The sequence below is a fragment of the Cydia fagiglandana genome, chromosome 9, assembly GCF_963556715.1.
Source record: "Cydia fagiglandana chromosome 9, ilCydFagi1.1, whole genome shotgun sequence".
NCBI classification, from domain to species: domain Eukaryota; kingdom Metazoa; phylum Arthropoda; class Insecta; order Lepidoptera; family Tortricidae; genus Cydia; species Cydia fagiglandana.
Window position 1 is genome coordinate 17,554,323 of NC_085940.1, and position 13,346 is coordinate 17,567,668.

General features: G+C 35.2%; 1 protein-coding gene across 1 annotated transcript; it reads right to left on the reverse strand.

The window, feature by feature from the left end:
• Positions 1-6,606: 6,606 nt before the first annotated feature.
• On the reverse strand, positions 6,607-7,249 carry LOC134667788 (death-associated inhibitor of apoptosis 1-like). Its single transcript, XM_063525197.1, has 2 exons — positions 6,860-7,249; positions 6,607-6,741 (listed from the first exon to the last, which is right to left on the reverse strand). The coding sequence occupies exons 1-2, from the start codon at positions 7,247-7,249 to the stop codon at positions 6,607-6,609; spliced, it is 525 nt and encodes a 174-aa protein (XP_063381267.1).
• Between the last annotated feature and the right edge of the window lie 6,097 nt (positions 7,250-13,346).

The following is a 13,346-nucleotide window of genomic DNA, read 5'->3' on the forward strand; positions in this document are numbered from 1 at the left end:
GCATAATATATACAGCCCACCTTAAATTAAAATGGTTTTTTTTTAATAAACAGGATATGAAGTATGAAAAACTCACTCAAATAGGTTTCTCATTTATTTAAGTTTCTTCATTATACCAAAATAGTTATAAAAATATTACGATACTCTTGGAAAATATACCTTTTATAAAAGTCCTATTATGGGCCTTATTGAACACTACCAGTGTATTACTTAATCCCGCAAAAAATAATCATTTTGACAGTAGGTAATAACAGATTTTATTGTTTTTAACTTAAGACTTATACATATACAAATAACAATATTTGATACTTCATAACAGGAGGATTTATTTATAATAAGTGAAAATAATTATTTTGGGTCTTAATAACTAAAGATATAAAAATTGTCTAGTTTACGCGAAAATAGTAGGTAACTAAACATAAATCTTTATTAGTTACAGTAGTCTCATCTTTTAACATCTGGGGGCACGGCAGTGCCCCCGCCAAGACGAGAAAAGCGCAAGGGCACTATCTACCTTTTCTCGAAGCGCTTCGTCGTTTTTTGGAACCCTCATAACTTGGGGTTGGATTATACCAGATAAACAAAGTTCTCGGACTTATTAAGCATATCAATTGCATAGCTCTTATACTTTAGATTTTATTCATATCTAAAAACTTCGATTTCGTCACTGACTCACTCACTTGATGACCATCAATACCGGGTACTTCCCGAAGTCCTCTAAGAAGCTGAAATTTGGTATGTAAGATAGTTTTAGTACACAAACACCAAATAAATTCAAAAAAAATTTATCCCTAAGGGGATGAAGATGGGGTTTAATTTTTGTATGGGAAATCAATAATCGCTGAACCGATTTAGTTGAAATTTGGTATGTAGATAGGTATTGTCATGGGGAAGGATATAGAATAGATTTCAACCTCAAAGTTTACCCTTACGGGGTGAAGGCAGATTTCAACCCCAAAGTTTACCCTTACGGGGTGAAGGGTTATATGGGGAATCAGTAAGAAGTACATTGTGTAACAGATGCCCCCAGATACTTATTTCAGGATTTTTAATAGTAAATCACCCCCAACCCTTTAAATAAAGGGGATGGAAGATTGTCATAAACAACTTACAAAAAGAAGTGAAATCCCATCAAAAACATTTTGATGTACAATGTTGCCCAAACGAAACCATAAGGCTCGCACTGTCAAAAAGTTATCAGATCTCTTGCCAAGCTTCTAACTCTACAAGCCCTCTAACTTTACTAGCTCTACACCAAAAGTGTGTGGCTTGGCCGTTTCGTTTCTACAAGAACTATTGTATGTAAGTATAATACAAAAACCGCCCAAATGCGAGTCGCACTCGCGTTCCAAGGGTTCTGTACATTACACAATTTTTCACAATATATTTTTTTAAGAGAAAAGTGAGTAGTCTTTAAATAATTTTTAAGAAAAAAAAACCGACTTCTATGGGGCCCGGTGAAAAATTATGGTAGATGGTGCACTATGTAGAAAAGGAGGTAAAACCAGTACTTTCTAGTAGCATTTCGTTTCCGTAAGGGTCGTAGTTCTAGCCTAACCTTGAAGTGTTCGGCGTTCAGGGTTTATAATGATAACACAAGAGTCGAGTAAATACTGAATATATTGGTAGAAAGCGCTGGCCTTATATACTAAGGTTTTAACAGGTTTAATCGAGTGGAAGTTATGGCAATGGTCATTAACCATTGTATAGTAAATTACAGTAAGTCAAGGTTTATGGCATCGTTAACTTAATGTTCTATAAAGTAGTAAAATACATATATGGGAGATAGGCATCAAGTATCAGCTGTATCAGCTGATAGCAGCTGTGTATGATCTGACTACACTACAGCTTTCCCGTTTTTTTTTTTTGAAGACAAAAAATATATAACAAGTATTATTTTTGGCTTAAGTGAACTTATATCTATGGTATACATATTGGTTCTTAAAATTATGAATATAATAAAAATCTTACTGCTATCTGGATATACAATTTGCTTACATGCCTATTTCTAAGATTACATGTTCCTTATATGGTTATGAAATACATTGTTGCATTAACATGTGTTTACTTTTATTGAAACTGTTAACTAATATGATATTTATTTGTTAGGCATTATTTATTAATTCTCTGTGTCATGGAGATAGTGGTTCCTTATATGGATGGTGGTATGCGATGGGATGTTAGGTTTTCTGTTACATTATTTATCTTATAGCTAAAAGTGCGGTTTTGACATTTAGTATGTTTCTTACTTATAATTATTCTATGTAACATTAGATATACTACTGTAAACAATGCGTTGCTTGCTTTCTTATGTTCTAATAAGGAAGATGGAGATCCTTTTTTGGATTCTGTCGGCTTGGTAAGTTTAAAGGTGATCGGTTTTAAATTGCATTTGTAAAATAAGAAATGTGGATTGTTAGATTATCAGATTAGTTCCGTCGCTTGCTTCGCGGATTTGTGTCGGTCGATCATGGAACTTGTAATTACGTTTGAATTTGACTTGTGTGTTTGTGTGTGTATATGTCTGGTGTGCCGAAAAAGGTGAGTTCTAATAGTAATAGTGCTTTGTTCTGTTTTGGTGTACAATGTTTTCTTTTCCTGATACTAATATTTTTAAATTTTGACCTTAGTCTTGAAATACTGTGTAGGGTTAATACTGGGTCCATCTTATCTCTATCTTCCTTTTTTTATTAATATCAAGTTTCCTACGTTATTGTTACATGAATTATTTTTTTTCATATTTTTGGTTTTTAAGTTGTTTTGACATAATTACATTATGTCTAGCGTCCTCCTGGGACTTTTGTAATCTATACTTAAGTTCTAGGGAATAAGAGTTAAAATTATAAATTGGGTCTATCTGTTATGAATAATTACGGTTCAGTGTAAACTGATATTTTTAGATGCCGAAAAGTGTAATGATTTAAAAAATTGATTTATAATTTTGATAATATGTCATTGACAATGTAAGGGTTGCATTATTTTTGTGCTGCATGGCTGGTTTTTTTTTTTACAATATGTTCTTACTTAATGCTAATATTTGTACCCTGATTTTGAATAACAGTATATGGCTCTTTTATACATTGGGTAATAATAACTATGTGGTTAAAAGGATTTTTCTACATTGGTGACGCAAAACTCGTATTGTAGTATAATGTAATACTCTAAACTTTTAAATTAAGTGGTATTCTTTTGAGTGAAATAAGTTTTGTATTATTTTATTTATTTTATATATATGTTTTTTTTTATTATTATTACATTGACCTATTGTGGGTATGGTAAATAGGTTGTTAGGTATCTTTGCGAATTTTCTTCGACATGCAAACTGGTCATTAATTTATTATTATATTATGGACACAATACAACGTGTATTGTATTTACATGTAAGGTATTTTTTTTGTGATTGAATTGGTTTTTTTTTCATTAATTTAACTTATTTTTAATTAAGTATGTATTTTTATTTTTATTTAATTGATTTGTTTATTATTATCGCTATAATTGTAGGTATTTTTTTAATGTTCGTTTTACGTTTATTATTTTTTTATTTAATTAATGTTCTTTGTTTTAATTTTATTTTATTCATAAATATATTTATTATTTTGTAAGCAGGCAGGCAGTTGTGACAACTGACATTGCCTGTATCCAGTAATCATTAATAGTTATCGTTGACAAGTAGATGTATTGATGTGTTTGTCTGATTTATTTTTAAATTGGTTCGCATTTTGTGCTGAAACCACATCTTCGGGCATACTTAGTACATAATTTATTGTATTATTTATTTATTTTCTTCTCTGTTTTGATTGATAGTTGTTTTTTTTTTTAGTATAAGGCTATATTTGATTTTTATATGTATATATATTCATATATACTTTTTTTACAGGCTGTTTTTTTTAACACATGTTTATATTTATAAACATACTATGTGTCCAAGGACCTCCATGCAAGGTAACTCGACCCTATCATGATGTCTCAAGGATTCAGTGCTTGTAAAAGAAAAATATTATTCTGATGTGTTATAATGTGTATTATTTTCCCTGGGGTTTTTCATTTATTTCAATTTAATTTTTCATCAGAATTATTGCTCGTGATTTGTGGAAAATTATTTATTATTGTAATAATTCATCGCCAATGAGCCATTTTGCAATGTCTGCATTGTGTAATAATTGATCGCCAATGAGCCATTTTGTAATGTCTGCATTGTGACCTAATAATTGTAAGCTGACTTTGTGATACTTGTCACCTGTCTTTTAAAAAGTACACAGCGCTCAACCTTTCGCTGTCGGCCGACCTTTTTTTTTACATAAAACATATTTATTAAGGATACAAAAATCAACATGCAATTGTTTGCATGGACATTATTTATTATAGCGCGCTAATACATATTACGCGTTAATATGTATTGCCAGACAGTTGTTTTCACACATCGGAACAGCAAAAAAACTTTTCCGTGTGCCCAAGGAGCCTCCACGATTGATGCTCGATCGAATCATGGTCAGGTTTCAAGGGTTATTGCCTGGTTGTATCCTGGTGTACCTTGCTTACATTATTTAATTCCACGAGCTACCCCATTTTGAAAGGAAATCGTCATTTTGAAAACTTAAAGCATATAAGAGTCACAATAAATTTTAGTTGATCAGGCTAATGGTTGCAACACTTATGTGATTTAGCTCCCTCAATGTGATATTTATATTTTTCCTTTCTCTTTTTTTTTTGTCTTTCATTATATTTAGTGTATAGCTTTTCGTATAGTACCTATATTATGCCTTGATTTTCATATTATGTGTTGCGATTATTTTTTAGTTTAAAACTCTAATAATGCGTTAAGTGTATGAATTGTTTATGGTTATTTATTTTTCTTCTTTCTCTGTAGGTAGGTACTCGAAATTTGAGATGACATAGCATGTGTTGCTTGTTCATCCGTATTGGGTGACGTGTGACGAGCACGCGTGACGCGGCCTTCACGAGTCTGGTGCATCCCATTTATCATATCATATGTTTAAGTTGATTAGTAGCTAGTGTTGATATGTTTGTGTTACTTTGTATGTTTTGTTGTTATTGGTAATTTGTTGGATGTGAATATTGATTTTCTTAATTAAATTTTTGTATTTTCCCTTATATTTGGTTATTATGAGAGTGGGGACTGGCTGATGGCATTTTCTTATTTTTATGCAATTTCTAATTAGTTGAGTAATAGATCCGTGGACTGAATATTATTGATATATAAATGTAAGTTAACGTATGTTAATGTAAGATTGTTATTTATTTACTTTAGATTTAAAAACAAAATATTTATTCTGATTGACTACATGTCATAGAAATAAGTTATGCCGTTATTTAAAAAAATTGAAATCATATTTGCAAATTGAACAGATAATAATAAAAAAATATAGAGTTTATAATTCGCATTAAAGGTATTAAAGTATATGTAAGTTGAAATTATTTGATCTAAAATAATAATAATATTCTGTGTAAGTAATGTTTTCATGTATAAAATAATAATGTGTTTTGTAATTGTAATAAAGTGTTGACATGTAAAATACTTTTAATTTACCAATAAAAGTTTGATTGATTGATTGTAATAGCGAAATGATTTGATTGGGGTTTTTTTTTTTTGCTTTTCTTTTGGAAAACATGAAATTAATTTGTAACTGGTTAAGAGGGCCTTTGCAAAAATATATTAAATATGTTACGTATTGAAAACCAAATGGTGTGAAAGCTAAGTTTTTGAACGTTAAATTGGATAATAATTTGTAAAGATAATAAGTGATGCCGTTTTATGTGTGGAATAATAGATTCTAGTGTTTGTCAGTTAGTCCAAGTTAATGTTGGGTTAGTGTGATAGTGGTTTTGTCTTTACGTTGGGAAATGGGTTTGTTATGTTTTAATCGATGCTAAATAATATTATTGTTGAGGTGTTTTTTTTTTTTTATTGTGGTGTTTTAGATACCTATATGAAGATATATATGTTAAGTTAATTGTAAAGATGGAAATAATGGAATGCACCCCCGTCTCAGTTATTAAAAATTGCTGATTGTATAAAGCTGTTTGAGTTAACCATGCGACGCCTTATATGTGTTTTGTTTGTTTTAATTTTGTTTATGTGTTTTAAAATTTAACGAATGATGCCTCGGTTAAATTTATTGATGGTTATTAGAAAATGTTTTTGTGTTATTAATTGTTTTATCTTTGCAAGTTTTTGGTATTTAATTTTATCTATATGTATGTTTTATTTTAATAAGTTGTTGATATTTAATTTTATCTTTATGTATGTTTTATTACTTGTTTTATTTTAATAATTATTATTTATCGTCAACTGGTGAATATATATATTTTTTTAACATATATTCATGTCTTGTTTTTCGTCATCAAGTAGTAATCGCAAACTAATTATAATTTTATTAATAGATAAATAGATAGTAGAAATTGAAATATCGCTCGCAGATGGATCTGCATGTTTAAAGAATAGATTATACATAATTATGATTATAGATCTATCTTTACATAGATAGATAGATTATGAATTTGATTAATATTATCCTTAATGATAATTTTAACTGATAATTTTAATAAGACGAGAAAAAAAAATCCTTAAGTAGTTGGTGTGCTTGCTTACTTGTTAGGTTTGCGTTTGGCTGCGGTATACGTGACGGCTTCGGTATTGTCTCCTGGAAGTGTGGGCTCTGCCATGTCCATGAGGTGGCTGGTGATCCGGCCGAGTTGGTAGTTGGGGTCGACGGTGAATACCTGGTGTTTTTGTGGCCCACTGGACTGTTCTTGTTGTGGCTTTCTGTCCCGTGGTATCCACCGTTATTATTATTGTTATCATAGCCCCTGAGCCGCTGTGAGCTTGGCTAGTGCTTGCGCTGTTGGACGCTTTGTTCGGAGCAATGATGACTTTTCCTTTTTGGCTGCTCATGACCTTCTGGACGTAATCTTCTCCCTTGACGAGCTGAACGTACGCGCACCGGTCGAACCAACGCGCGTGCTGCTCCCATGGGACGTCGTCCTCCTCCCAATCCTTGAGTCCTCCGTCGCAGTAGAAGCACTTGGTCTTGTCGCTCTGGCCGGTGTAGTAGAAGCCGGCCTCGGCGAGCTCCTCGGGTTTCTGCTTCATGCTCTTGGGCCAGTCTTTGAAGGTGCGGAGCCGGGCGGCCTTGTTGTTGTAGCGCGGGTGCGGTTGGGGTTTGGGGAGCACACTGGCGCCGGTGGCGGGCGGCGCGCACATGCCGCACTCGTCCTGGCCTGTAGTCATCTGGTGTTTGCTGTTGGGCACAGGCGGTATTGGTAGAGGCGGCGGGTCTGGTTGGCTGGCTGGGCTACGGGGCGGCGTTTAAACTGGGGCTGCCTCGAGCAGCCCGACTGGCAGGGTCGCCATGAAGTGTTCGGGCTAATCCTCGAGCAGCCCGCCTGGCAGGGTCGCCATGAAGTGTTCGGCGTTCAGGGTTTATAATGATAACACAAGAGTCGAGTAAATACTGAATATATTGGTAGAAAGCGCTGGCCTTATATACTAAGGTTTTAACAGGTTTAATCGAGTGGAAGTTATGGCAATGGTCATTAACCATTGTATAGTAAATTACAGTAAGTCAAGGTTTATGGCATCGTTAACTTAATGTTCTATAAAGTAGTAAAATACATATATGGGAGATAGGCATCAAGTATCAGCTGTATCAGCTGATAGCAGCTGTGTATGATCTGACTACACTACAACCTAACCCACTTCTCTGATTGCAGTTCGGTTCTGTGAGGATCGTAGTTCGAACCTAATCAAACCCACTTTTCTAGTAGCATTTCGTTTCTGTAAAGCCCGCAGTGCTAACCAAACCTAACCCACTTTTGTTTGGTCTGTGAGGATCGCAGTTCAAACCTAACCTAACCCACTTAACGGCGCATGCCGTGCGGTATACGGGGGTATGAGCGGGAGGGGTTTGGCATCATCATACTATATACCTACATTTTATGGTAGGTAATCATAGCGGTTTATTTAGTTTAGGTTTCATAGTGATTTTCCGGGTCAAGGTCCAGGTCTCTGAGTCCGAGTCCGGGTCTGAGTCTGGGTCCGAGTCCGGGTCCGAGTCCGGGTCCGAGTCCGGGTCCGAGTCCGGGTCCGAGTCCGGGTCCGAGTCCGGGTCAGAGTCCGGGTCCGAGTCCGGGTCCAAGTCCGAGTCCGAGTCCAGGTCCGGTTCCGATCCGGGTACGAGTCCGGGTCCCAGTCCAAGTCAAAATCGAAATTCGAAATCACCAAACGTGTACTATGCGTCGTTGAAGAGTTCTGTTCTGATCATCATCAGCAGTTCCACTTCATCAAATGCGACAGTTTTTAATGTAAATGCTTGATTTTATGATGAAAATACAGAAAATTCTATACGTATGCCTTTAAGATTTGAGGAGTTCCCTCGATTCCTTATGGATCCCATCATCAGAACTCGAGCTTGACAGAAATGTGGCTTAAAAACTAAACTTGCTTAGCAAACATAACGAAGAGGACAAATCGCCAAACGTGAACTATGCGTCGTTGAAGAGTTCCGTTCTGATAATCATCAGCAGTTTCACTCCATCAAATGCGACAGTTTTGAATGAAAATGCTTGATTTTCTGATGAAAATACAAAAACCTCTATACGCATGCCTTTAAAATTTGAGGAGTTCCCTCGATTTCTCATGGATCCCATCATCAGAACTCAAGCTTGACAAAAATGTTGCTTAAAAACTTAACTTGATTAACAAACATAAGGAAGAGGACAAATCGCCAAAGGTGAACTATGCGTCGTTGAAGAGTTCCGTTCTGATCATCATCAGCAGTTCCACTTCATCAAATGTCACGTTTTTGAATGTATATGCTTGATTTGTTGATAAAAACACAAAAATCACTATATATATGCCTTTAAGATTTGAGGAGTTCCGTCGATTCCTCATGGATCCCATCATCAGAACTGGATTTTGACAAAAACGGGACCAATCTGTATGCATATACATGCAATCAAAAAAAGAATTTTTAAAATCGGTCCAGTAATGACGGAGATATGGAGTAACAAACATAAAAAATAAAAAAAATAAAAAAAAAAAAAAATAAAATAAAAAAAAAACATACAACCGAATTGATAACCTCCTCCTTTGGGATTTGGAAGTCGGTTAAAAACCCGTAGGTATCGGAAAACTAGGTACTTAAGTCCGACTCACGCTTGACTGCACATTTCTAATAGGTTTTCCTGTCATCTATAGGAAGAGAGCTAATATGTGTATTTTTTTCATAATTTTAGACCCAGTAGTTTCGGAGATAAGGGGGGAGGGGGGAATGGTCATTTTTTGCGTATTTTCTTAAATAACTTCTGAACTATTTATTTTAAAATTATGAAAAAATATATCTGAGATTCTTACAATGAGCCCCTTCGTTTGATATATATATATTTTTTTAATTTATTGAACAATAAGCTAAATAAAGTACATTATTATTACAAGACCCATCGTGGGCAAAACCTTGAGGAGGTTTGTATGCCGATGGGGAGTTCGAGAAAATAACATGACAATATACATATCTATCTTATACTAATTAAAATTCTAACAAAATTCTCTTATATTAATTCATATTCTAATTCTCTTATATTAATTATAACAAGATATAGTTTTTTTTCTTCTATTTATCATTCATCTCAAAAGTGACCCCTTTATTTGAATTTCTATTATTTACTTTACGTGTATGTCCTTGGGCTAGAGACTTACATGTGTATACCAAATTTCAACTTATTGGTGCAGTAGTTGCGGAGCAAATAGGCTGTGACAGACGGACAGCCAGACACACGAGTGATCCTATAAGGGTTCAGTATTTTTCCTTTTGAGGTACGGAACCCTAAAAATAATGAATTTAATAAATTTTTCACCTTATGCCCATGTGGCGGTAGCGAAACAGCCAAGCCACATATTTTGACTAAGGTGTAGAGTTAGTGAAGTTGGGGCTTGTAGAGTTTGAAGCTTGGCTCGACAAGAGATCTGACAACTTTTTGACAGTGCGAGTCTTATGGTTTCGCCTTAGCAACAAAATGAAAATGTGTTTGGTGGGATATTTTTTTACAGTAAAAATATTTATTCGTAACAGTAAGTATTATCTTTTAACATAATTTTTACAGTACATCTGGTGCTACATTACGACCGGTGCTATAATAAGCACCCATCTCTGCTTGCACACTCCCTTTGACCGTGTTTTAAAATTCGTCACTCGTTGCAAAATATCTATTTTTCGCAATTCTATCGTAAAAGAAAAGAAAACTAACGAAGAGGTTTTACGCATACGAGGGCCGCACTGAAAGTTTTGCGTAACTTTTGAATAAAATCATTTATAACCATAATAATACATTTATTGCTTCTCAAAATGTTTCCCTTTACATTCTATGCACATATTCACTCGCTCAGACCATTTTTGGAAGCATGAGGCCCAATCACTTGACTGCATGTTTTCGACGTGGTGATGAAACGTAGTAACTGCCTTATCCGGGGTCTTAAATGTCAAACCCCAAATTAAATCCTTAATTTTGGGAAATAGATAGAAGTCACAGGGTGCAATGTCTGGATTATAATCCGTATAAGAGACATTTTCCACGTTTTCGTAATTAAAAAATGTTTTTGCCTTTATTGCGGTATCGGTGGACGCATTATTATGACGCAGGAGGATGCGGCTTCTCGGTCGTCTCTCGCGGTCTTTTTCAATGACTGCGGGCACACAAATGGTAGTGTACTACTCAGTATTTAACGTTCTTTTATTATTTAAAAGTACGCTACAAAAAAGTCGCGTTTAAAAAAAACAGACGATCAAAATGTTTGGCAACGCTTTTGGCTTGTTGAACTTCTATGGGCCTCCTGTCACCTTCGAAAGACCCATTGACTGGACTAATGCCTTTTTTCCGGATCGTAGCAGTAAATCCAGATTTCATCTCCTCTAACGATGTTATATACAGCATTTGAACTTTCTTGCTTGTACTTACGCAGCATTTCTCGGCACCAGTCAAAAAGTACCTGTCTTTGGACTGAAGTTAATTCGTGAGGAATCCAAAGACAACAAGGCTTCCCGACTTTTAAATATTCTTGTAAAATCTTTTGTATTTGTCTCATACCTATCCCTAATTGTCCTCAAATTTCGTCATAGGTGATTCGTGGGTTTTCTTCAATGAGTCGTCTCACAGTAGCCACGTTTCCTTGAATGATCGCCGTGGACGGTCGACCTTCACGAAAATCATTATCTAGAATAATACTGTCTCTACTAAATTCACCATACCAACGCCTCACGATGCTCAGATGTGGTGCTTCAATCCCAAAAGCATTTTGAAGGCAAGCAGAGTAAGCGAAGCTCTTGCGGAGTAAGCGAACTTTTAAAATCATAACAAAATCATAGCTCTAAAAATATTTTCGCGTTAAAGCCACGTTCAACGCACTGACTTACTTTGACAAGCCATTAAAAACAAAAGACGATCGATTTGTCGCCAACATTTGTCACATTCCATAATCAAAAGCCTGTATTTTTTTTAAATATACAATTCATAATTTAAATATTTACCAGTGGCCAGTAGTGCAAAACATTCAGTGCGGCCTATGTAGTAGGAGAGAGGAGGAGTTTGTTAAGAACTATAGACAATAGAAGAGGAAGGATGCTTGGGCACCTGATACGACACGACGAATTTATCAAAAATATCATAGAAGGGAAAGTTGAAGCAAACAGGAAGAGGGGAAGACCAAGGAGAGCGTACATGGATCAAATAAAGGAAAAGATCAAAGTCGTGTCGTATCGGGCTGTCAAAGAGAAGGCGGAGGACCGCCAAACATGGAATTTGCTCCACCGACAAGAGTCATACTCTTAAATATATGATGATGATCGTAAATACCTACCTATGTATTAACAAAAAAAAGTCACTTGTAATTAGTTACTGCCTTTAAAAAGTATAAGTGCCTCAATGTTATTAGACTTTTTGATTCTTAAAACGTCTTTAGGTCAATAAAGCAAGTGAAAAATTATTAGAGTTAGACCAAGAAAAGTCTGCAGCAATTTTGACAGCCCACGCAGTGCAAGTGTTATTTATAAGTCATAATTTCATAGAAGTTTCTTGAAATCGACCTTATTAATAAGAGATTAAAAATATTGAAAATTATCTTAAAATATTTTAATCTAATATTTCATCTCATACGTTCAATAAGGCCCGGGACTAGACCTTTTTACCTGCACTGACAGTGGGCCTTCTTAGCAACAAGTACAAATTCAGAATAATTGGGAATAATAGGGAGCAACTGCTATTTTTGAATGCTGGGCCTTGTTACCCGCCGGGCCTCATATGCCTGCACCTCATCTACCTTATTTATTTGTTTTACAAGGTGAAAAGTTGTTGATTAACCGCTCGTGCTAATATTGATACCCAAACAAGCGAAACATTTTTTTTTATTAAATAGGAGGCAAACGAGCAGACGGATCATCTGGTGGTTAGCGATTACCGCCGCCCATGGACACCCGCAACACCAGAAGGGTTGCAAGCGCGTTGCCGACCTTTAAGATGGGGGTCTTTGAAGGTTTGAAGGTCGTATCGGACAGTTCATTCCACAGTTTGGCTGTTCGAGGCATTCACAAATTCAAACATTCTAAAATTGAACCACGAGCGTAGTTAGTGGTTCGTAAAGTTGAACCTTGAGCGTAGTGAAGGTTTCAAGGGACGAAGGTTAAATAAAATTTTCACCACATCAGCTCGTAAAGGCCCTCTTGATTGTTCGTAACGGATAAGAAAAGTGGCATTTAATTTGATGCAAATTTTGAGTTGTTACCGTAGGTAAATTGGATCAGTTGGTTGGTAATATTGACTTTAAAATGATAAATATTGAATAACGTCAGTTTGAAATTGATTTTATGATAAAGTAAATATTATCGGAGATGATCGCTCTTAAAAAATATATGTCGCTAGTCATTTATAACCTAAAAGCGCCAAATTACGCAAAATTATATTGAAATGACACCTGTGTGTTGAATTTGAAGAATACTTTAACAAGGGTAGTTATCTGTATGACAATGCACCTAAAATAATTTTCAAATGTATCTATTATTTCTGTACTTAACACGATAACGAATTCTACGTAAACGAAACCGCGGGCAATCCCTAGTACATATAGAAATAAATAAGGGAAGGTAAGTTTCCATTAGTGTACTGTGTAAAATAACTATTTACCATTGATAATAATTTTATAAACGCTTTGCGTATTTTTAAGGGCACCGCGCTAACCGCTAGCCCGCGACCGTCGATCGCTGCGTCCTGCCACGGCGCACAGCGCGGCGCGCGCAAACGCCGCGCGTTTGAAATGTAACTTAATATAAGCTCGGAATGCA

What these genes read in the sequence shown, in the direction of transcription:
- LOC134667788 (XM_063525197.1), bottom strand. Translation starts at nt 7,249, where the DNA reads ATGACTACAGGCCAGGACGAGTGCGGCATGTGCGCGCCGCCCGCCACC. An exon ending in CGAACAAAGCGTCCAACAGC is followed by an intron (nt 6,742 to 6,859) that starts GCAAGCACTAGC and finishes CAAAAACACCAG; the next exon opens with GTATTCACCGTCGACCCCAA.